The sequence below is a fragment of the Dromiciops gliroides genome, chromosome 1 (assembly GCF_019393635.1).
Source record: "Dromiciops gliroides isolate mDroGli1 chromosome 1, mDroGli1.pri, whole genome shotgun sequence".
NCBI lineage: Eukaryota > Metazoa > Chordata > Mammalia > Microbiotheria > Microbiotheriidae > Dromiciops > Dromiciops gliroides.
Genome location: NC_057861.1, coordinates 259,548,325 through 259,574,795, shown reverse-complemented (window position 1 = coordinate 259,574,795; position 26,471 = coordinate 259,548,325). Strand labels below are relative to the sequence as shown.

Sequence of the window (26,471 nt, the reverse complement as noted above, 5' to 3'; positions counted from 1 at the left end):
CCCTCCCATTAGTCCTCCATACTTTTTCTCAATTGGCCTTTGTTATGAATAAATGTGGTCATACTACTCCTTTTCCCTGAAGGCTTTAGTTGATCACTATTGTCCAATGAACAACATTTAGACTTTGCCTGGTATTCAAGGTTCTTTGCATTGTGGTAGAGATTTTAACCTACTTTTTCAGACATATTTTTCTTGTCAACATATTTCTGTACACTGGACAATTTCAGTTTTTCTGTTTCTTTAATGTTCCTTACACTTTCCTACTTTTCTGCCTTTATTCATGCTGCTTCTTATTCCCCACCTTCTCCCTTTTCTCTACTAAGTGCTTTTCTTTGTTTCTTTATTTCTTTCTCTTCCTTCCTTCCTTCCTTCTTTCCTTCCTTCCTTCTTTCTTTCCAGGCCAATTCTTTATCCACTGTGCCACCTAGCTGCCTCCCTCTACTAAATTCTTACTAGTTCTTTAAAGCCTAACTCAAAAGCCAATGTTCTACACAAAAACTTTCTTGCTTTCCTCCTGTTGGAAATCCTTTTCACTGAGCCTCACAGAGTGTTTTGTATTACTTCTTTATAATAATATATTGTATGATAATTCTTTATATTTATATCTTTTTTTCCCCTCATTCATGTAAGCTCTGTGAGGGCAGGAACTATGTCTCATTCAATGTAGTGTCTCTCCTTGGTACCCAGCACTGGGCTCTACACACAACTGGCCTTTAAAAATGTTTACTGAGTGCTTGAATAAATCTCTACTTGAAGTCTAAAAACTTATTAGCCTCTATTAGTCTTTAAAACATCAGTTCTCCAAGGTGATACAACTTGTCTCACATACTTTCTTCAAAACATTCAGCATTTATAATGTTAATCCCAACAGCAAATCCTTCCTTTTGAGTTCCTAAAGGTTTAAAACACATTCTCACTTTCAAGATATGATCAGAGAAATTAATCTCTTCATTCTCAGGAAGTACTTTTCCAAAGTTGGAGATGGTAAGAATAGTTGTCTTATTAACTTTTGTGATAAAAAACAAATAAAACTATACATGATTTTAATTGATCACAAATTTCCTTAAGTATTATGTTCTCTTACAATATAGGTGAATAATTCAATTCAAATAATATATATATATATGTATATATATATATATATATATATATATATATATATATATATATATATATATATATATAGTGTGTGTGTGTGGGGGCAATGGGGGTTAAGTGACTTGCCCAGGGTCACACAGCTAGTAAGTGTTAAGTGTCTGAGGCCACATTTGAACTCAGGTACTCCTGAATCCAGGGCCGGTGCTTTAACCACTGCGCCATCTAGCTGCCCTCAAATAATATATTAACAGAATCATATAATTTTTGAATGTTGAGATTAGGTTACTAATTCATAAGTTACTAACTAAATAAAGTGACAAATTATGTGTGGGAAATTAATATTCCTGGAATTAACTGGACCATTTTTCATTTTAGCCAAGTGACTGAGATTGACATGAGTCAGCTAAACATCGGAGTTTTGATTTTCTGAATGTATAACACATACCTAACATTGTTGAGACATTGGCTGATGCTGATAATTATCTGTTAAAATGGATATTGGCTGTGGTTGGAATTTTAATCATAGCATACATGAGGGATTTGTTATGACCCAAAACACAAAATAAAACCATAAATGATGAGAAATGAACTTGGCAATACAGCTTGAGGTGTTAGATAGCAGTTTCGAATGCTGCTTAGGGAAATACACTATTTAGCCATTATCAGTGAGCCATGAGCTTGGTAGTTTAGGAAAAGATGCTATTGTAGATCTCTAGGCTGTCTTATATAATTACATATAATGACTAAAGTAATCACATGCTTCATCAGCCAAAACATTTCTTCTGTTTTCCTAATCAGTCATACAACAAAAACAAAATAAACACTTTACATTGAATTAAAAATAAACCTGCAAGCATTTGAGTCTGGCAAGAGTCTTTTGGATATTAGAGAAGTCCAGGACATCAGAAATATGTGTGCCAGTACAATTAGTGGACCCTACATGTCTACAAGCACATACCTCAACCAAATGAATTTGAAAGTTGTTCATATATACCCTTCATGATTGAATAATATAAACAAGATGAGGGATCTTTTTTTTTTTCCCCAAGATCTTCTGCTAAATGATTTTTACAACTAAGCTAACTCTTACTGTGATTTTTCAGCTTGGTACCTTCTTTCTCAGAAACACAGTACATGATTTTAAAATAAATAATTATCAGATAGATGATTATAATTTTAATTTGTTAAGCATTAGCAGAGTTTGCATGGTCATAGCTATAGGATGATTTGACTATGAATTGTTCTGTTCATATTTCACTTATCTCTGCCAATCTTCCTTTTGCTTCCTGGACTGCTAATTGTTTTATAATTATTGGGTACAATCAAAGAACCAATGTTTCTTTATCTCTGGTGAGACCCATTGTCAGCCAACTTTGTTTTTTCCAATGTCCATTTTTGGTCTGTTCTGTCCTGTTGTATTAATTTGTCTATCTAGACACCTATCTAGATACCTATGCTTATAGGTATTCTAGATGTTTTCTTTTTTGCCAATCTATGTCTCTATTAGCTGGCCACAATAGAAAAAGCTTTAGATTTGGTTTTGAATCCCAATTTTGCCCTTGTGGAAGTCATTTTGTCTCCCTAGGCCTTAATTTTCTCGTCTGTTAAAATGATTCAGTTAGACACTAGCTGGCCTCTAAGATCCCTTTGAACTCTGTAATCTATTCCAATTCTATATGCTTAGATGATATCCATTTTCTCTTGAAAATTTCTATAAGTACAATGATCATATTTGTGTTCATAGATGCTTTGTCAGTCGGATGCTTAATTAATATTTTGAGAAGGCAGAATGATAATTAAGAAAGAACATTAGACTTAGGATTGGAAAATTAACGTGAACTTGAGTATCCCTTAGCCTCTCTGAGATTTTCATTAGTCACAGTTACAATTTTCTCATCTGCAAAATTGGGACAATGATACGTGGACTAATTACCTCAAAAAATTATTGTGAGTTTCAGATTCAACGATGTATGTAAAATGCTTGGTAAGAATCAAGTACCTTATCAATTGGAACTATTACTAGATTACTAGATGAGGAAGATGCTTTTCTAAAGCTCTTTGTGTTGGGTCCTTTGTGTTTAACATATTGGTGTGGTTGCATAGAACACAGAAATAGGGAATTTCTAAGCATAATTAACTTTTTCAATGAAACACTTTCTGTAGATACCAAAGGGAACTAAGAGAATGCCTTTGGATCACATTCCCCAGCAGCATGATTAAGTTTATATGTTTGATTACCATCTGGTCTGTTGAATAAAGCTACCATTATGTTGATGGAATATGGTTCTCACTCAAACATGTTCTGTTTTCCACAGGCTTCTGAACAACAACCAAATCAGGAAGATTTCCAGAAATGCTTTTGAAGGGCTTGAAAACTTGCTCTATCTGTAAGTCACAGGAAAAATCAATAATACTACATGTAGTGCTGATTGATTGCCTTCTCCTTCTCCTCCTCTTCCTCCTCCTCTTCTTCTTTTTCCTACTTTGAAAAGTAATGATTAATATATTTGGGAAAATAAATTGTCAACTTACACTCCTCTTCCTTTAAAATGTCCCAAACACCCTTACTTAGGTAGAATTATGGTCCCCAGAACCATATCTGAAAATATTTGATCACATTTCTGTTGATCCTTATCTTGGTTCCCCAAACCGTAAATTGAAGGAAAGACACCAGAAGAGAAATTGTCAGATATTTCACATTCATACCTCACTAGGCAAGCATACTTCAAAATCACACAGATCAAAAAGAAAGAGTTGTGTTAAAAACACAGCCAACCTTGTAAGCCTTTCCTTCTAAAGCTGGGGATCATAATAGAAGAGACAACTTTGATGAGCCTGGATGTGAACCAAGTTTGGGATCAATTAGCTTAGGAATATGACTGTAGACAACCATATTGCCCATCTGTGATTTTCTTGAAAAAGGAAAAAAAAAATAAAAAGGAGCTCAATATTATTACCAGTGTAGTCTCATATGCTTATGATAGTGGATAGTAATCATGTTTATTATAAGGTAGAGTCAAATTCCAGTTTTGTTTTCTTATCACTAATTGCTTCTTAGGAAGTTGTGATGGAATATTGTTACATGGAAGGGCTAGGGTGAAAAAGGAAGAGTATCAAAAGAAAATGGAAATGATGTAATTTTGTTGGAGGGATAAATATTATTGTTTTTCATTATTATAGTAATGTTATTTAAATGCCAATGGCAATTTAGTTTTTTAAAAACTAAAAGGTGTTTCCTCCTCTATTTTCCCCTTGCTCCATTTCATCATATGTTAGAATTTTCCTTAAACATTTTGCATTTATATCATTCTCCAGCCTGTTGTGTCAAATACAAATTCCTCAGGCTGCAATACAAGACCTCACACAAGTACCTCACTAACCTTATTCCTTATCCCGCCCCCAGACACTGATACAGTTTGAAGTGATGTTTGCTGCACCCTACATGCATCTTTACTCATGTTCAGCCCAAAGGCTTTTTATCCTGCATTTCATGTATCTCCTCTCTTTACTAAACCATGTCCTTTATCTCTTTCACAAACCTAACTCAAAACTAATCTCCAGAAAGCCTTTCACAACTGTGCAGTCCAGAATGCTCTATTCTTTCCTCAATTCATATTTAGGATGCTTCAGTACTTAAATATATTCCCTTTGTACAATATTCCATTTCAATTCAATTCAGCACATATTTGAGGGGCATGTACCAAGGATGGGGCCTCTGGTAGGCACTTGGGACTAAAAGATGAACAAAGATACAACTATTGCTTTTGAGGAATTTATGATCTAATAAGGGAAGTGAGCCTGTATGAAAATAAAATAAAAAGTTAAAATGATATAAGATTTATATTATAATCTATTATAGGAGTGGTCAGCTAGATAGCTTTGGAAGTTTTGAGGGAGGGATGAATCAGTTGCTATCAGCGAGTTCCTCGTGGAAAAAGTTGTCCCTTAAATGGGTCCTTCAGGAAAAGACAGATATCAATAGGTTGAAATTGTCCAGCTAGGGTATAATACCCACTCTGGATTCACTCTCTCTTATGGATTACACAGTGGGTAGTTGATTATCTGAGGTTCTGGGGAACAACCTTATGGTTGACTGGTCTAAAACACCATAGTTTACAAACCTCAACTGATATGCATTTCCTTACCAGGCAGCCAGCAGATCCAATTAACTTTTAGAAAAGGCTTTTACTCAACTGGCATATCAAGAACAGAAGTTACAAAGCTTCCCCTTCTGCCCCCAAATAAGGAGCACAACTCCCACAAGGACATATTGAGTGTAGAGTGGAGGTGGCAGAGAGTGGCCAGGAACTTAAAGTACAGTAGTGATAAAGCACATGATATGACCAAGGCAATGAACAACTCTGGAACAGCAGGGTCTCAGTGCCCATTCTTTTGCTGGATTACAAAGTTCACTGCAGTGCATGATGTCAGTCTCCCACCAACTGCATATTGTACATCTAGAACTGGATATCCTGTAGACATCTTTGACTTAATATGTTAGTCAGTAACCATTTACTAAGGACCTGTTATGTATCAGGCAAGGAGATGAATACTGGGGTTACAAAAAAGGGCCAAAGGCAGTTCTTACTTTGAAGAAGCTTCAAGTCTAATGGGGGAGACAAGAAGACAAAAATATTCAGATGAGCTTCATACATGATAAATAGAAAATACTTAAAGGAGGGAAGGCACTAGAATTAAGAGGTGTTGGAAAAGGCTTCCTGTCACAACTGGATTTTAGTTGGGACTTAAAGGAATTCAAGGAATCCAGTGGGTGGAGTTGAGTGGAGAGATTCTTCCAGGAATGGGGTACAGCCAGAGGATACTCCCAGGGCTGAGAGATGGCAATCTTTTAAAACAGCAAAAGGATAATGTCACCGGATTTCAGAGTATGTGGAAGATCACATTGACAGCTGAGTGGAGGATGAACTGTGTATATGGCAGGGAGTATGGCATAAAGAAGAATGGAAAGGTAGGCAGGGACTAGGTTATGAAGGCCTTTGAATATCAAAGCATTTTGTATTAGCTCCTTGAGGTGATAGGGAACCACTAAAGTTTATTGAGTGGAGTGGTATAGGAGTGGAGGCCATGATCAGACCTGTCACTTTGGTGGCTGGATGCAAGATAGATTAGAGTAAGGAGAGATTTGAATCAAGCAGACTCACCAGCCCATTACTATATTTCAGATGTGAAATAATGAAAGCCTGCTCTACAGTGGTAGCAGTGTCAGAGGAACGAAGTGGGTTTTTCAAGAGATATTGCAAAGGTGAAAAACAGAATTTGAAGGCTTATAGGTTATAGGAGGTGAGAGATAGTGAAGAGTTGAGAATGATACCTAGGTTGGAAGCCTGAGGGATTCAAGGATGGTATTATTCCCTATAGTTATAGGGAAGGTAAGAGAACAGGAGGATTCAGGGGGAAGGAGAATGAGTTTTGTTTTGGTCATATTGAGTTTAAGATGTTTACTGCACTTCCTCACATGGGGAACAATACTTTGGGCAGGTAGGTAGCACAGGGGGTAGAGTGATGGGCTTGGAGTCCAGAAGAGTCATCTTCCTGAGTTGAGATCCTGCCTCAGATACTTATTAGTTGTGTGACCCTGGGAAAGTCACTCAACCTTGTTTGCTTCAGTTTCTTTATTTGTAAAATGATCTGGAAAAGGAAATGGCAAATCACTCCAGTATCCTTGCCAAGAAAGCCCCAAAAAGTGTCATAAAGAGTTGGACACAACTCCAAAACAAATGAATTGAACTGCACATTTAGTTTGAGATGTCTGAAAAGCAGTTGGAATGTCAGCCAAGAAGTCAGGGCAGGAGAGATTTGAGAATCATTACCACAGAGATGATAATTAAGTCCATGGGAACTCATAAAAAAACAAAGCGAAGTACAATAGAGGTAGAAGAGAAGTGGCTCCAGGACAGAACACTGTTGGACACCTATAGTTAGAGGGTATAATCTGGATGAGGAAACTGAGAAAGAAGTCTGATAGGTAGGGTAACTGGGAGAGATTGGTGTCCCAAAAATCTAGAGAGAAGGGAACATCAAGAAGAAGAAGGTGATTAACAGTGCTAACGACTGCAGCCAAGTTTTGTAGAATGAGGATTCAGAAAAGGCCAATCAATTTGACAATTAAAAGATTAGTGTTGACTTTGAAGAGAGCAGTTTTGGCAAAATGATGAGGTTGCAAACAGGATTGTAAGGGCTTAAAAAGAGAAAGAAGAAAAAGTGGAGACACCTATTGTAGATGACCTTTTCAAGGATTTTAGCTACAAAGGAAAGGAGAGGTATAGGATGATAATTAGCAGGGATGGAAGGATCAAGTGAAGATTTTTTGAGGATGAGGGAGGTGGGTGTGTTGGTGGTCAATAGGTAATGAGAAAGTAGATAGGGAGAGACTGAAAATAGTGAAAGGGTGGAGATGGCAGAGGGGGCAATCTGTTGGAGGAGATGAGATATGATGGGATCACTAGAAGGCCTTGGTAAAGAGTAAATGGCCTTTGTAAGGAGTAAGGGCACTTCATCATGTGAGACAGCATGAAGGAAAAGATAATGGCACCAGACATCTGACAAGACCAGATGAGGAAGAGAAGTCTCATGACAAATGGCTTAATTTTTTTTTTTCCTGGAAAATATGATGTGACGTTCTCAGCTTAGAGGGTAGGGGGCATGAGGAACTATGAGAGTTTTAAGGAAAGATGAAAAAGTTCAGAAGAGCCACTATGGAAGGTGGAATATTGAGATAAGGAGAGAGGTATAGCAGGCTTGTCTGCTATACCTATAGGTTGAAATTGTATAGGATAAATTTTTAGTGGACCCACCCATATGGTTGTGTGATTTCTTACACCATTGTTCAATGGATGAAGAGCTGGGTTTGGTAAAGGAAGGCAGAGGCAGAGGTAGAGAGCAAATAGATTATGGTCAGATGGGGGATTTGGAAATTCTTAAACATGGAAGTGGTACATTGGTGGACAATGGCAAGATGAAGGGGGCATGGTCATCTTTATATATATATATATATATATATATATATATATATATATATATATACACAACTGAGAAACCTGGAATGCTTTCTTTCCTCATGTTTACCTCCTTATTTCTCTGGCTTCCTTCAAGTCCCAGCTAAAATCTCATCTTGTACAGGAAGCCTTTAATGATTCCCTAGTGTCCTCCTTCTGTTGATTGTTTCAAATTAGTGTCTTCCCTCTCTTGATTATTTCAAATTTATCCTGTATTTAGTTTGTTTGTACATAGTTATTCTCATGGCATAGCTAGGTGGTGCAGTGGATGGAGCGCTGGCTCTGAAATTGAGAAGACCTGAGTCCAAATCCAACCTCAGACAATTAGTAGCTGTTTGACTTTGGGCAAATCACTTAAACCCAATTGTCTCGAACATCCAGGGCCATCTGCTGTTGTCCTTATTTATATCTTGCCACTGGACCCAGATGGCTCTGGAGGAGAGAGTGAGGTTGGTGACTTTGAACAGCCCTCCCTCACTTACATCCAATTCACTGAAAGTCATGACATCATCCCAATGTCATGGTCCTCTTCAAGAATGAAGGACAAACAAGAAGTTATTCTCATCTTTTCTCTCCCATTACATTGTGGATTCCTTGAGAGTAGGAACTGTCTTTTACTTTTTTTGTATCCCCAATGCCTGCCACATAGTTGGTCCTTAATAAATGCTTCTTTAGTGACTAACTGACAAAAAAGGAATACAGAGTAAAGGCCATGGTCTTTTATGTAAGGCCATATGCTGGCCTTGATGGAGGCTCCAGGGTCTTTCTGCTTAATGCATTGTTTCTCTTCAGATACCATCAATGCAAACCAGCAGCTAAGCAAATGGCTTGAGGCTAAGACCTTTTCTGAAGATGTTCCCAATTCCCGCTACACAGTCAATATAAATGGCTTTCCTTAATCATATGGTTAGCCAATAAGAACCAATTACAGAATGCATGTGCATGCTCCTCAGTCTCTCCAAGACACTTATTATAAATCATCATGATTCTCCTGGAAGCCGGCTCTCCAGCCTCTTTACACTGGGAATTAGCATCAGCTGAGCATGCTGAGGCATTTTTCTCTCTGTGTGTGTGTGTGTGTGTGTGTGTGTGTGTGTGTGTGCGCGTGCATGTACCAGTCGCTCTGTTACAACTGAACATCTGATCTGAAAACATCCTTATTGCTAAGCACCATTACAACAGCTCAACATTCATTTAATCATATTTCTCCCTTTAAGTGTTTGGAATCACAGCAAAGTTAATTTAATAGTTTCAAATTTTAATGTGACTAAAACCCCCTGGTTTGACTCCACACTTCCCGACTTACTACATTATCTTTGCATTTTGTTCTTCTCACCGATTTTTTTCTTTCTTTCTCATATTCACAAAGATATATGAGCATTTCCCAGTAAAAAGATACAGAATTTTATTAGATACTCTAAAATACACAGGAAGTTTAAAACTTTCATTTTGATTATATGATGTTTTCTACCTTTTATTCAAAACTGTTTCTATTGACACTATTAACAATGTGTGTATAATTTTAAATGTTCTCCCCATTTCCTCTAATGGCCTTCCTCCATCACTTATCCTCTTTTCTTGTCTTTTCAATCTTTTACACTACATTGGCTTCCTTTTCTCTTCCTTCTTTTCATTCTTCTTTTTTTTAAAAAAAATCTTTTATATAAAGGAATATTTTCTTCAAGACTACAGCAAGAGGGGCAGCTGGGTGGCACAGTGGATAAAGCACTGGCCCTGGATTCAGGAGGACCTGAGTTCAAGTCTAGCCTCAGACACTTGACATTTGCTGTGTGACCCTGGGCAAGTCACTTAACCCTCATTGCCCCACCAAAAAAACAAAACAAACAAAAAAAGTACAGCAAGAACAAACATACATGTATTTCCTCAACACCTGTAGCATACTCCCCGACTATATCCTTTAGTTTCTGAACAGGGGAGGGGGATTAGGTGCACAGTTTAATTAAGTTACTTTATAGAATTAGCTCCATCAAATTCCAGGTCCAAAGCAGGTCTCCATCTACTCCCCTTACCTCTTGCCTCCTGGGATCCTGGCTTTCTTAGGACTTCCCTGATGGACTGCTGGTAACACCCAGCATGGATTCTGAAGGCTCCATGGTTTGATAGCTCCTGATTCCTGGACTTCATAACCTGAACCTAGAACTGAAATGGATGAGCAAAAGCAGACCAATATTCCAAGCCCATTTCTTGGGTTCATAGGGCCTAAGGAGGGAGGAAGGTGTTTTTAGACCTCTCCTCAATTGTTGCATGATGACATTCAGTGAGTGAACTAGTCTTTCATTCCTGGACATTGCTGGAAGAGAGAGGTCTTTCTTTTCTTCTTACAAACATGCACAGGTCTCACCAACTCCCCCATCTCCTGCAAAAAAAGAAACAAAACCAAAACAAACAAACAAAAACAACCCAACAACCTTTCCCTTAAACTTGTTGCAACCTCAAACTACCAATTTGTGTTTCTCCTTTGCTTAGCCTACAAACATCTAGAAAGAGTAATCCGCATTGCCATCTTGTAATACTCATTGCTTACTTGCTTCTCAGTCTACTGAGGTCTTATTTCTGTCTCCAGCCCTTCAACACAGATAAATAAGGTCATTCATAAATCTGTGATCTGTAAACTCAAAGGCTTCTTTTCAGTACTAATGTTCTGTGTTCTAACTACAAAATTTGACACTTAATTTTTAAAAATAACTTTTTATTGATGTGTTTTGTTTATTATGTCTTCATAATTTTCCCCAGTATTCTTTCCATTCTTCCTCCCAGAAAGGCACCCCATATAATAAGTACTGTTTTTTAAAGATAAAAGCAACAACAACAAATAAAAAAGAAGTGAAAAAACCCAATATAACTGATCACACATTAAAAATTTCCAAAAACATATGCAATGTGCAACACCTGTGAACCTCTCACCTCAACAAAGGGGTTAGAGTTCTTTCATAATTCTTTTTTGAGTCATGATTATTTTTTGTGATTTTGCAATTAAACTCCCCCTTGGGGGTTTTGTGGGGGGAGCATGAATCTCTTTTAGTTTAGCTTTTTCATTTCTTTCACTTACCCTCTTTCTTCTTCTTTCCCCAAATGTTGATGTTCCTCAGCATTTTGTTTTTAGCCCTCTTTTCATTTTTCTCTATAGTTTCCTTTTCTAGGTGAGAATATCCACTTTCATGGGTGGATGGATGGGATCTATACTCTATGATTTCTATTTTCATACTTTCCAAGCTATTTATAGCTAGTGTGTCCTGAGCTGTAAATCAGCATTTCCATCTATCTTCTGTATATTTCCACCTACTTATGAACACACCTAAAATAAAATTACACTAGAATGTAAGCTCCTTGAGCTCAAGGACAGACTTTGTTTTCATTTTTCTATCTCAAGTGCCTAGCCCTATGTGTTTTATATTACTTAATAAATGCTTGTACTTGACAAATGTTTGATCAGTTGAATGGAGATGAATTCAAGGCCCAATTTAAATATCTCCTCCTATGTCATCAATAACATAACCATCATCGTATTTAACATGTTGTAAAGAATTAATTGTTATTTGAGGTTTTTATGTCTCGGTGCGCACTGGCTTGGGGCTCCGCAAACGCACAGTGCTCTACCCACTGGTTGTAGCCCTTGCCATGGCGCTGGCACCTCACATCTTCACCACTCGCCAACGCCTACATGGGCCTGGCAAAATTATAATGATTGGAAGCCTAGTGAGGGCAGTCATGTGACTGTCAGAGCGGCCATCCCATTGGCTGGGGCTGTGTGGGGTATTTTGGGGATTGGGGGAGGAGAATTGGGCATTCTAGCTGGACGCTGGAAGGACAGGAGTTCTGCTGCATATTCTCAGCTGATTCCTAGGCGGTGGTATCTTTGCAGGTCGTATAATTTCCCTTTCCCCATTTTATTTCCTTTCCCTTGATCCTACTGATCCTGTTTGTGGTTTTTTTTTTTTTAAGTTCGTTCTTGTTAAAATAAATCCTGTTCTTTTTTGAGGAAGGCTGCCAGTCTCCTTCCTTGCCCCAATATTGCGGCAAGCTGCTTAGCTAACACTCCCCAATTAAAAATTGGTCCCCACAGTATATACATTGTGTTTAGATTTGCAAAGCACTTTGCATAAAATATCTCATTTGATCTTCTCAACAGCTCTTGGAGCTAGGTGTTATGTCCACTTTATAGATGAGGAAACTGAGATAAACAGAAGCTAAGTGACTTGCCCAGGGTCATACAGCTAACAAGTGTTTGAAACAGGATTCAAACTCAGGCCTTCTGACTTCAAATCCAGCTTGCTATCTACTCACAACCTAGTTTCCATGAAACCTTTCTTGACTTATTTTCTAATTTCCTTCTCCCCAAAACTAGAAATAATTTTTTCATACTCTGAAGTCACAGAGAAACTAATAAATTTTTTCTCATCTTAATTTCAGAATATACCAGAAACTATGGTTATTTGAGAGTAGTCATTTGTATTGGTGTTTTATCTTTCTCAGTAGAGTATATGTTCCATAAGAACAATATCATGGGAGACATTTCTTTATGTTGTTACTGCAGGTATTTAGCATAATACAAAACAAAGCTCTATGTGAAGTCTCTGAGGGATCATCAGAGGAGGTTTCTTGGTGGAGATATTTTTGGTAGGTTTCCCATTTGGGGCTGGAATTCACCAGATGAAAAGCAAAAGAGAGGACATTTGTGGCATAGCAAACAGTAAGAATGAAGGCCCACAGGTGGGAGAATGAAGAACAGGTTTGGAAGGAGAAACATATCCTGGAGTGTGGTGTGCGTAGAGGGGAATTGTGTGAGATAAGGCTGCAGTGGTAGAGTGACTCCAGATGGAGCATGATCCTTGATGCCAGGCAAAGGAATTTCAGCATTACTAATTTAGCAACAGGGGGACCTGGAAGATTTTTAAGGAGAGGCCCTATATGACCAGATATAAGCACGATAAAGATTATTCCAGCTGATATTCCAGTATGAAAGATGTATTGGAAGAAAGAGAATGGAAGTGAGAGACTTGTCAAGAAGTTGTTGAAACTGTTCAAGTGGCTAGTGATGTAAGCTTGTGTTAGTGTGGCAGTAGAGGGGACAGAGAGGAGAGAAAGAATGTGTGAAAGGTTTTAGGAGGAGAATTTGTAACACATGGTATCTGATTAAATGAAAGATCAAAGAAAGTAAAGAGCCAAAAATAACTACAAGATTTCAATATGGAAAACTGAGCCAATAGCTATGCTACAAACTGAAATGGTAAAATCAGAGAGAGGAACTGATTGAGATGGCAAAGATATCTAGAGTTCAAAGGTCATCTCAGTGGAGTTTCCCTTAGGCAGATGGAGATCTGGGTCTGGAGCTCAGAAGAGATGCAAACAATAAGAATTAAATAAGCATTTGCTATGTGCCAGGCATTCTTCTAAGTACTGAAGATACAGAAAGAGACAAAGAGGCCCTGCCATCAAGGAGTTTACAATCCAAAGGAGGAAGAAAACACACAAAAGAAAGGTGAAAGGAATGGGATTGTTATTAAAATTTAGTCAGAAGCAGAGAAGAGAAGGGAAACAAAGGATGGCCTAGACCTTTTACCAAAATGCCAGCCCCTGGAGGGAATCGCCAATATGAGAAGAGGTCCTGCATGATGGAGAGGTGTTCCTTCTGGCCGTTCTTCATTTTTTCTCTGGCTCTGCCTTGGTAACCCCTCCTCAGCTACTTCCTCATTCTGGAGATTCTGAAGCAGGGGATTGAAAGGCATGAGGGAAGGTCAGTCTAGATATAGACGTTTGGGAGTCATCTCCATGTTGTTGGAACTGGTGAAAGAATGAATGAAATTAACAAAGCTAAGAATCTAGACAAAAGAGAAGAGGGCCAAAAGTTGATCTTCAAGGCATGTACTCACCTAATTAATAGAGTAATTAATGATATAGCCAGTACTAGACCCCAAATCTCCTGACTTGTTTTTCCATTTGTAAGGAATTAATTGTGATCTGGGGTTTTCATAAACCCATCTTTGCTTCATCATGGTCAGAATGAAAAGATGTAAGCTTTAAAAGTCTAACAGAAGATGGGTGGGTACTTTAATAGATTAAAGAACAAACAACACAAAGAACATTTATTGAGTCAAAGTATTAAACTAAAGTACCTAACCCCCACCTGGGAGTTCTGGCACACCCACATGGGTCTGGCCAATTTATTTATTTATTTATTAATTATTATTATTATTATTTTTGGTGAGGCAATTGGGGTTAAGTGACTTGCCCAGGGTCACACAGCTAGTAAGTGTCAAGTGTCTGAGGCTGGATTTGAACTCAGGTCCTCCTGAATCCAGGGCTGGTGCTCTATCTACCGCACCACCTAGCTTCCCCTGGCCAAATTATAATGTGGACAGCCCAGGGGGTATGTTGAACCAATTGGAGACTCAGCATAGCTATAGAACCACCCGTGAGAGAGTCAGGAAGGAGGAGAGATAACTGAGAGAGGGATGGGGGAAAGAGGAAAGTAGAGAGACAGAGAGAGGAGCTGTTGGGTGTTTTGATCTTCAGGCATAATCAGGAGAGATTGCAAAGCTGATTCTAATTGAACTACAGATTCTAGGTGGTGGTGAGTTTGAGTTATTGAGGTGAACCTATCTTAGTAGGCCAGCTGAGCTGGAAATAAGTTTAGGTTTTTTAGTTAGTTTTTGCCAGACCCAAGCTTTTCTGAGTAGCTGAAGCAGAGCTTATTGGAGGTACCTGGGGGCCTTTTTACTCTAGAGATTTAGATTCTAACCATCTGTGAAGTGGGTCATATTTTTCCTTTTCTCTATCTCCTTTCTCATTGTCCCTGGCTTTATTAATTCCACTTGTGTTGTAAATTTTGTTCCCATTAATAAAACCTGATTTGTTTGTGGAAAAGAGGCTGTTAATCTCCTTTCTTATCAGTCTGGGAGGAATAAGTGTAAAAGAGGCAGTTTGGAGAAGAGGAAACTTTGGATCTAGAGGTCTCTCATTATTTTCTAAACCCAATATTATGGTGAGCCACCCAATTAACTCTCCCATACTAAATTTGGCCCTAACACATTAATCGTTTCTCTTGATATTTTCTGTCAATTGCAAGAAAAACAGATTCATCACCTCTTTTGTAATGTTTGCTTAATTTTTATCTCACCTCATTTTCTCCAGGTGATCTTAAGGAAATTAAGTTATATCTTCCATTAAATAAAACACCTTTGCCATTAATTTCAGCATTAGTATTAATAGTATCTGAAATATAGACTGTCTCATTTTTTATATCTTTTATTGTCCCATTTAAAAAGCCCTGCTTTAAAAAGAGGAAAGTTAATGGCAGTGTGAAGAGGAAAATTAGCCTGAGGACTGCTAAAACAGAGGTAAACAAGTAGTAAGCATCTAGCAATAGTATTTCCTAAGGGGTTATTAGATTGTAAGAACATGGGATCAGAAAGAGAAAAATTGATCATAACTGTGTATAAAATTTGTCAAAGAAAATAATGAAAATACCTAACTATAGTTTGGTTGAAACTGAAACAACCCCTCTTCAGCCTCCAGAGGCATCTCTATAAACATGTTTTCCTTAACTTAAAAAATACATAGGTATAGTATTAAAAGCTTTGGAAAGTAAATAAGCTAGACCAAAAGGTGCTAGTAATTTAACAATAATAGAAATAATTCTTTATATAGATTATTAAGGTTTGTAAAGCACTTTACAAACGTCTTATTTGATCTTCATAATTATTACCTCCATTTTATAGATGGGGAAATTGGGACTGAGAAAAGCTAGGTGATTTGTCCAGTGTTACACAGTGAGTAACTGATACTGGATTTGAACTCAGGTCTTCCTGACTCCAGGTCCAGTGCTTTATGTATTTCATTATTTTTTTCTGCCTCAGTTATCTATTTCATAAATAATTTAAAAAACCACCAGCAAACAAAAACAACAGAGCCAAAGCATACATACAGATCTAAAATCTGGGCCCAAAGCACCATAGATTGCCTTCTCTTTAATTTCTTGTTTTTATTTTTCTTAAATCAAGAATTTCCAACTGTTGACAAACAATACAATGAGCACCACCAACACTCCAGTGATCTCTGTATTCCAAAAGAGACAAGCATTGGTTTGATTAAAAATAATTGATCTTTTGTTTTTATATTACTTTCTTTTTTTTAATAGATAACTTTTCTTGCACCTATTTGGAAGGCTATCCTTTGTGATAAAAAATAAAATCGACAGAAAATTTAAAAAGCAGTTCAGTAAAACCATTAAGATGTTAACAGAATCTGAGAGTATATTAAATATCCCACACAAATATATCATCCTCCTCCCTGAGCTTAAAAAAAGAGAAGAATGTATAGTTTCTTATTATAATTACATAGCATTCAGTTTCATTTTGTTGTTGTTTCCCTTTACATTTTTTTAGTCATTTTGTTGTTTTCTTTCTTCTGCTTTCTTCTTTTAATCAGTTCATGTAAATCTTCCCATGTTTCTTCATATTCTTCACATTTGTTATTTCTTATGGGGAAGCAATTTATCATTCATGCACCACCATTTATTTAGCAATTAGCCAATTAATGGACATTTACTTTGTTTCCAATTCTTTGGCTAAGGCAAAGAGGAGAGCTATAAATAGTGTGGTATATGTTCTATGAGTGAGTCAACAAGCATTTATTAAGCATTTACTTTGTGACAGACTCTATGGTAAGTGCTGGGAATACAAAGAAAGGCATAAACACACTCCTTGCCCTGAAGGGACTCATATTCTAATGTGTGTGTATGTGTGTGTGTGTGTGTTATGTGGGAAAAACATTCAGACAACTATATACTTAAAAAAGATATATACAGGGTAGATAGATGGGAGATGATCTCAGAGTTCAGTTTTGGACATATGGATTTTAAGATGTCTGTGGGATATCCAGTTTAAGATGTTAGGTCAGGAGAGAGCTTAGAACTTAGACATATAAATCTTAGAAACATCAGCATACAGATACTAATTGAATCCATGGTAGCTGATGAGAATGCCAAGTGAAATAGCATAGAAGGAGATGAGTAGAAGACCCAAGATTGAGAGCCTTGGAACACCTATGGTAAATGGCATGACTTCCATGAAGATCCAATAAAGGAGACTGAAAAGAAATGATCAGACAGGTAGAAAGAGAACCTGTAGAGGTCAGTGCCATGAAAACCTAGAGAAAAGAGCGTACCAATGATAAGAAGTCTATTGACAATATCAAAGACTACAGAGAATTCAGGAAAGATGAGGAGTGTAAGGTGCTAAAACAGGTGGCGTCATTCCAATCGTTACAGGAGTAAGAAAAGGCCATTAGATTTGGCAATTGAGAAGTCACTAGTCACTTTAGATAAAGCAGTTTTGGTTGGAAGATGATGCCAGACTCCAGATTTCAGAGAGTTGAGAAAAGATTGAGAAGAAAGGAAGTGGAGGATCCTCTTATGGATGGCTTTCCCAAGGAGTTTAGTCACAATAGGGAGGAGAGACATAAGATGTTTAACAGGGATGGATGAATCAAGGAATGGTTTTTGAGGACTGGGAAGACATGAATATGTTTGTAGGCAGTAGGAAAGCAGCCAATAGTCAATGAAAATATCAAGATAAGTGAAAAATAGAGATCATGGGGGGACAACATTCTTCAAAGACAGAATAGAATGGGATCATTTGTGCATGTAGAGGGATATGACATCGTAAGCAGAAGGGCTACCTCTTCATATGAAATGTGTGAAGGAGAAGAAAATGGAAGGAAACACCTTCTCACCGTATTATCTTGAATAAGAGTGAGCTCTTGGCAAATATACTCATCTTTTTTTTTTCCCAGTGAAATATGAAGTAAGGTTTTCAGCTTGGAAGATGAGGGGAGTAGAAACCATGGATGATTTAAGGAGGGATAAAAAGATTTAAAAGAGGCATTGTGGTGAGTAGCATGATAAGTAAATTGGGGGGGGGGTGTAAAAGGATTGCCTTGTCTTTATGCAGACCAAGTTGAGATTATGTACCATAAATTCATAAAACCGTCAGTATAATTTCATGATTTCCTCCTCCTTCATTCAGTAGGTCATGCGCAGGAATGAAGGCAGGAGTTGGTGGGAGCAATTGACTTGTTAGGATAAGATCTTTGATAGGGATAAAATGTCAAGGAATTAGAGAGGAGGGCAGTGCAGAGTTGAACTGGTTTACTGAGTCAATGTGCGGAAGGGAGGAGAATTTAACTGGTATAGGATTGCAAGGCTTAATTCTAGGACCATACGAAAAATACATAGTTTTTTCCCTCCAGGTATTTACAGTCTGATGGAGTCAATGTGGTTTACATACAAATACCATGATCCAAGGTTGAATACTCATTAACCTTTCTTCCTTCAAGGTTCATTCAACTATATTTATCACCCAATTATGATTGTGGTGGCTGTTGTTTACCTACCTGCAAAACATTCTTTTTTCTTCCTCAATTAGTTCAGTAACTTACACTATTTTTCTCCCCCTCCAAATTGTGCTCCCATAGGAATGTACTTCAATATCATATTGATCATCTCTCAAAACACCCTAACCACACAATTCCTAAAGTTACTCATTTCCTCTTACCTACCTCTCAACCTACTCAGCCACATCCAAAAATAGTTATACCCTTGACCTCAACATCACACACAAATGCACCATTTCCATGTTCATTAATTCTGAGAATTCTTTATTTGAACAAAATTTGTCATTCAATCTTTTCCTCTGCCTTGTACTCCCCAAACCTATTATTCATTATCATAACTTTCATTCTCTTTACCCTTCATTTTTCCCAGGCTATCCCCCCTGTTCTGGTTAAATTCTTTTCCCTTCTACATAGTGATCCCTTGGTGAACCAATTCAACTCTGCACTGTCTTCTCTCTAATCCCTTGTCACTTTAACCCTATCAAAGATCTTCTGTTTCCCTTATTTCTACCCTTGTCATTATTTTAACAAATATTTCAATGACTGAAGTTTTATTAGGTACTCATTATTTTCCATTCATTTTGCCTTCCCATCCTCCCTTTCTTTTTTCTCTTTCCACTATCCCCCTGATTTTTCTCCTTTTGTTTTCTTTTCCCTTGTGGTTTTTTTTTTTTACCAGTTCCCTTTGCTCTCCCTCTCTTGTTTTATTCATCTCATTATGATGTTCACATTCTATCAAATTGAAGTATTTGTTGGTTAGAGATATTTGGGTTATGCCTCCATGATTCTATCAGACTCAGCCAAAGAAGTTTTATTTGTCAATAAAGGCAAATTGCTCAAGTAGAACAGTTTTATTTGATTATCAAGATGGAATAGATAATAGGATGGGGACTTTTGAGGTCTGGGTATTTCTGTCAAGAAGCAAATTGGATCAACCTTGTGACAAATTCTGTTGATTTCTTAGCAATTGAACTGTAGATGGTTAACCAAGTGTCTTAAAGCAGTTTGAAGTAGGGTTTGGAATGCCATAGTGTTGTCCAAAGAAGGACAGAACACCACAAGAGAACACAGCAGTACAAGATAGGAGTCATCAGAGACAAAGTAAAATATCTTCTCTATTGGAAGGAAATACAATAAGAAGGGGAGCCAGGGATGATGGAAACAGCTCCAGTACACTGGAGACCTGGTGGAAGGGGCTCCAAAATCAGTAGAGAGATAATAGAGAGTCTGGACCTATGGTGGAGATCAAGGTTTGGGAACTGGTATTTATTCATACTGGGGGCTCCAGTGGGACACCTGGGGATCTGGGGCTCACTGATATTCACATTCTTTTAACACAGGAAAGGGGGCATAAAGCTGTTGCTTCTGTCCTTCCCCTGTTGAGGTGAATCAAGGGATCTGAACTTCTGCAGTTGCTTCTTAGATAGGTGGGGAGGGGAGGCTACTGAGATGCTCTTTCTGTGCTATTTCTCAAATTACAGAACATCCTTGATTGTTGTGAGCTGTTTATCAATTGGGAAGTTAGCTTACATAGTTTTATCCACTGTTGTTCATTTTATCTGCTAGGAAGCTCTTCAACTTTACTTTCTTAAAAATGGCAGTAGTTCATGAGTGCCAATATAAAAATCATAGGAAAAATGACATAGTTTCTGAAAGAACATGGTTGATTGTGGAATTAAAATGCATTTCACAACATTTGACAAAAGTCAATAAAACCTTGGGCAGAAATCAAAATGTATACTGGCAGAAGTACTTTTATAGTTAGTCTCTGGCCTATTGAACACACGAAAGGAAAAATTCTGCTTTTAGTCCTTCAATCTTATTTCAGTTCTAAAATTCAGCTAACCTTAAGTGAACCAATATTCCAGAGTGCACCCTCCCAACAATTGTACTTTTCCTTGTAGAGCTGAAAGCACAATTTGTTGTAAGATTATTTTTTCATTTGTTTTTGCCTAAGGGAAAATAAATTATATGTTTTGGATCAGAAGATATTAAGTATTTGGTGGGGGCAGTGGAGGGGTGTGAAGAAATGCATTTGTGTTAAGAAAAGATGTTCTTTGTTGTATACTTGGCAACATGTAACTAGAATTCAGTGGTGTATTTGGTCCAGTGAAAATTAGCCTCAGGAAGATGCATATCCTATAATTAAAATGTGCAAGGCATGGAAAACTCAGAGGCATTTAATAGTCTTTCGTACCTCTGTACTATAAAAAATTGGTTCTACATAAGTAAGAGAGCATTAATCAATTGTTTATTGCACATTTAGTGAGCAGCTCTGGTATAGTGAATAGAGAGCAGTTGAGGCAGACCCAATGTTGTGCCCGGTTAGTTCAGATTTGATGCAGGAATGAAAGGAAGCACTTACAAGAAATTGAACATTTAATAAAAGGAAGTTTAATGAGTCATAATAAAACGAGGATATGCAGCAAGGATGCAGAGGTACTTAGTTTATATAGATGTGCCCCTCTCATCCCTAGCTCCCATCCCCAGATGGAAAAGCATTTGGTTAATAGGGCCCGACATAGTGACTTCAGTAGTCAAGTGAGACCTGTTATGACCTTAGGTGACCAGGAAGCTATATCAACACAGCCTGAAGTCACCAAGAAGCTGCTGTCAAGGGTGTCACAGCTTGAGCCTTTTCCCATTCCCACACCATTTAGGTCTTGGCTTTGTAGCCTTTTCCTTACTCAGGTGATGGTAGAGGTGAGGTGATTCTCATATCTGTCTGTCTGTCTATCTATCTATCTATCTATCTATCTATCTATCTATCTATCTATCTATCTATCTATCTATCTATCATCTATCTATCTATCTATCTATCTATCTATCTATCTATCTATCTATCTATCTGGATATAGAGATGAATATAGAAATAGATAGAAATCAACATCTATCTATCTGTCTTATCTTGATCCTATTACAAGATTCCTTTAATCCAGGAAGGCCAGGGTTCAATGCCCACATCTGACATACTGGTTTATGTAATCCATGGTAAGTCTCTTAATCTTTTTGTACTCTAGGCAATTCTCTAAGACTATAAATTAAAGAGAAAGTGGAAATCTGCATTGGTAGAGAGAGTTTACTCATCTGAGAGTTCCATACAACAGTTCCAGTCCTAGAGGAGCTAAATATAGGGTAGAATGCTTAGGGCTTTGTCCCAATGCTCTGAATCAGAGGGGCACTGGACTAACAGCATATAGATGGCATTTGCAGTCCTTCAGCATTATAGAGATGACAACTAGGCTTTGTGCCCAGTAAATGCTGTGCAGGGGGTGCATATGTTTCACACAAGCCATAGGTCATGTCACCTTTGAGTCATGGTTTGAGAATAATTAGTTAAAATTATAAGTTACTAAATGTTGGGCTGGGGGGAAGTTCCCTATACCTTAGTACCAGTGACCTTATGCCAGGGTTCCAGGGTCTTGATCTTTGCTGAGTGCCAGACTCATTTGTGAACATTCTTTGTGCTGTTTGTGTGGCACACAATTTATATACCCTGTCCTAGGTGCAGACATTCCTACTTTTGGCTTTGAAGGCTAAGCTTGTGCTAGGTAAGCATCATTGGGATTCAGAAATGAAAGATATGGCCCCTGCCCTCAAAGAAATTTTAATCTGTTTGGGGAAAAAACACATGAAGCAGCAGAGGGGATGAGGCAAATTACTACTAAGATTAATTATAGCAACAACAACAACAATAATAATAATAGATAACATTTACATATCATGTTATATATAACATTTATATAAAGTTTTTAAAGTGCTTTACATATTATCTAATTTACTACTTATGAAAACCCTATATGATTAGTGTTATTATGAACCCAATTTGACAGATCATAAAACATACTGAGAGTGACTTGACCATAAATGCTTGTTGACTTTACTAGGGGCACCCAGATAGTAAGTCTCAGAAAATTTAAGGACAGGATTGTATAATAAATACAGGGTATGTGCTCATGAGCTTTCATAGTCAAGAGAAAACTTGAGATTGGGAGTACTTGAGGAAAGCTTTGTGCAAGAAGAACCCATTCAGATATGATGATCCTAGGCTTTGGAGAGGTAGAAGAGACATATAAGGGCATTCCAGCAGAGTCAAGGTAGGGAGGCAGACAAAAACTTGCAGTAATGATGGGACTATGAAGAGGCCTTTATATTAAGAATAGAAGGTGATAGCAGTTAGTTTGTGGTCCTGAAGTGTTTTTGCACAGTTCTGCCTGGAAGGATGGCTAGGATTAGGTAACCCTTAGAGGTTCTTAACAACGCTCAGATTTTTTTTTTTTTTGGTTTATATGAGTTTGAGTGGACTATCATTATTCTACTGGTATTTTTCCCCTTCTGTCTTCATGATCTTTTTTTGAAAAAAAGGAAAATTCATTCTAATCACTACCTATACTAAATAACTTATGAGTGGTACACATGTTTGGCATCAAGCCCAGAAATAGGGGAAGGGCAAAGAGAACAAGAAGGAAACATTTGCAGCTAATATTCTATTCCGTGAATACCATCCAGCAAGAAACAACAGCACGTAGAACATATACAATATGTTATTTGGGTTGGCAAATGTTAACATTTGGGTACTTTTTCTTCCCTTTTTTATTTCATTTTAAAAATTTTGCTTATTTAAATACTGTTCTACTTATGTACCTCCTGGAATAAAATTTCCTTATGGCTATTATTTCACTGATACAGATGAATTGTGTTGTTAGTGAAGGTGTAATACTCCTTGTGTTTCGCTTTATTGGCTTTTTTAGCTTTCAGTGTTAGAAAAATGAAGAACATGTGGTGTGAAGCTATTTCAGTTTGAGCTTTCAGAGCTGTGAAGTTCCTACTCCTTGGGAAGACTTCTGACTCTTTTTCTAGGACAAATGAAAAATAATCCCCCCAAATGAAGAAAGATATTTTTCTTTGTTTAATTTTTTAGGTCTTGGTTGGGGTGGGGAGGACAAGAGGACTCTTCTTCATTTACTATTTCATAGGTATCCATATGTTATCCCTTGAGATCTAAATGGAGAAGACATTTAATATTGAAAGAATTTTTAAAATTTGATAGGTATTTAAAGTGCAGCAACAAAGTATAGAACTTTATATATGGAAGGGGTCATAGAGATCATCTGATCCAAACTTTTCATTTTATAGGTAAGGAAACAGAGGCCCAGAAGGAGAAATGATGTTTTTAAGGTCACATAGCTGTAAATGGCAGAGCCTGGGACTCAAAACCAGGTCTCTTGATTCCAACAGAATCCAACGTTCTATCCATTACACTCCAGTGCTTCTTTGGAAGATTAAATCACAAGAGGAGATTTTCTCGTGAACAATTTAAAATATACATTTGTGTAGCTGGGGGTTGGTTTGAAGCAGTTCACTTGGACTAAGCATATGTTTATTGACTCCATGGGGAGGTGCATGTGTTTTGGACTTACTGAATGAAATGTGTGGTAAGAAGCTCTTGGTTGTTCCTTTTGCTTTTGTGATGGGAGGGAAGTCAGGGAAAGATAAATACTGATCAGCAACTAAGCCAGGAAGGGTCTCTATTATATGACCACAGGATCAACCAGGAGTTTCTGGTTCAGCACATTCCTCCATTTTATAGGTGAGGGAACAGAGGCAGAAGCTAAATTTTTTGCCCAGGGTCATAAAACTAGTGTCTGAGGCAGGATTAACTAATATTTTTATTTTAATATAAAACAATTCATTTTTTAAATAATTTTTTCACATATTGAGTTGCACATTCTCTCCTTCCCTCAAGCCCTTCCCTCTCCTATTGAGAAGGCTAATTTGACATCAATTATACATGTGAAGTCATGAAAAACATTTCCATATTAGCCATATTGAAAAACCAAAGGCAAGATAAAAGAAGGTAAAAAAGTATGTTTCTATCTGAGGCAGACTTTAAGTGAAATCTTCCTAAATCCAAGCCCAGTGACCTGAGCTACCTAGCTTCCTCATTCTTGGCTCCTGAACCATGTCTTTCAACATTTCATCATCTTCATTTATTCCCGTCTTTATATTGAAATCACCAAGTGTCCAATTTATGTTTAATTTTGAAAAGTGTAATTGAGTTATTTAAAAGATTTATTTACTTCTTTATCTTCTACAACATATACTGGTAAATAAGCTTTTATTATGGTCTTTTTTGCAAGTACTTATTGTGAGCACTGCAGCATAAGATGACAAAATAGCCCATTAAATTACATTTCTTTTTGTCTTTTGGTGAATGTTAAAACCAATTCCACCAATTTTAAGAGGCTGTACATAGTAGTAGAGAATGATCTGAATTTGAGGACATAGGACCTAGTTTCAAATCCCTGCTCTACCATATGACCTGTGTGGCTTTGGTTAAGGCACTTCCTCTCTCTGTGTCTCAAATTTCTCATCTGTGGTAAGCTACAGAGGGGCAGCTAGGTCGTGCAGTGGACAGAGCACCAGGGCTATTGTCAAGAAGACTCATCTTCCTGTGTTCAAATCTGACCTCAGACACTTACTAGCTGTGTGACCCTGGGCAAGTTACTTCACCCTGTTTGCCTCAGTTTCCTCATCTATAAAATGAACTGGAGAAGGAAATGGCAAAGCACTCTATATCTTTGCTAAGAAAATGCCAAATGGGTTCATGGAGAATTAGACATGGCTGAAATGACGGAATTAAATGACCTTTAAGGTTTTTTCTAGCTTGAAATCTGTGATCCAATAATCTCAATAACTATTTTTTTTTGCCTCTATCACTGGTAGAACCTGTAAGACATGGTTCCCTGAACCACAATTTCTTTTTCCTTCTGGCTTTGTTTGTGTTAATACCGTTAAGATCGATAACCATTGTAGCCTTTAAGGCACATGTCCTGTCATTAAGCATTGAACAAGAACATCAAATTCAGAATATCGGCAGCTAAGCTAATGTTTTTAGATGATCCGGAAACTGTGCTATTCTTGGTACCTCCTGATCCCTTTTCTAGCAGTAGGACATTGTGGCTGTAGAAGCCCCAAATCTTGGTCTGAGTTAGTTTTATATAAAGATATAAAAATAATCAGAGTGATTGGATGGAGGGTGCTAATATGAGAATTAAAGAAACCCAATTAACTTTACAGATTGAAAAACATCTTGTGTGAATGACAGTATTGTAGGCCCTTTGAGGGATACAAGGATATTTCAGACAATGTCCCTGCCTCCCAAGTGCTTACATGCTGGTAGAGGAAATAGCTAAGTACATTAATAACACTGGTACTTGGTTTAAGTAAAGGTACTTGAAGAGCTTGAGAAAAGGATACTGGCCTACAAAACAAGAGTTTAGGTCCTCAAGTGAGATCAGAAGAGGTCAAAGTAGGAATGATCAGAGGTTATGTAAATAGAAACAAGACATAGGCCAATGTTGCCAATAGAAGAAATCATGATCTGGACCTGAATGGCCACTCAACCTCTATTTCCTTGGAGGCCCACAAGCATGGTACTTAAGCCAGTGATATTAGGAGCCAGCAAGTGAGTCCTAACACTGGCTTTAGTCCTGGTCACCACAAAATAGTACTGCAAGAAAAATAAAAACAACAAACAAACAAAGCAAAGTGCATCTGCATCTTATAAAAATACTTGGTGGGTGACTTTTCTTTGTTTTTCTCCCCTTTTGTGTAAAATTTTCATTTCTGTGGCTCTATGATTTTTTAAAGACGATTCCATTTTCTACTATGTGAGATATTACATTTGACTGGAAAATCCAGAGGCTTTATAAAAATTCTCTAAGGGATGGCTCACCTGCATATGCCAATGAAAGACAACAAATTGATGGTCATGTTCCTCCTAATGTTTATGCTGTTAATCTTCACAGTTGATGAGTAATGATGAAGACACATGAGGGAAAACAGATGCTGCATGTTTGACATACTGAAAGTCCTTTTCTCAAGGCCTTATCAAAAAGAACTAAAATAAGAATTGTCCTTGGCACAAGCAACATATACTTT

General features: G+C 37.5%; 1 protein-coding gene across 1 annotated transcript in view; it reads left to right on the top strand.

The window, feature by feature from the left end:
• Positions 1-26,471, top strand: part of PXDNL (peroxidasin like) — a 574,279-nt gene that overhangs the window by 259,521 nt on the left and 288,287 nt on the right. Inside the window, exon 3 of the mRNA XM_043975169.1 lies at positions 3,414-3,485. Within this exon, the coding sequence (XP_043831104.1) occupies positions 3,414-3,485 (72 nt within the window). The remainder of the gene's footprint in view (positions 1-3,413; positions 3,486-26,471) is intronic.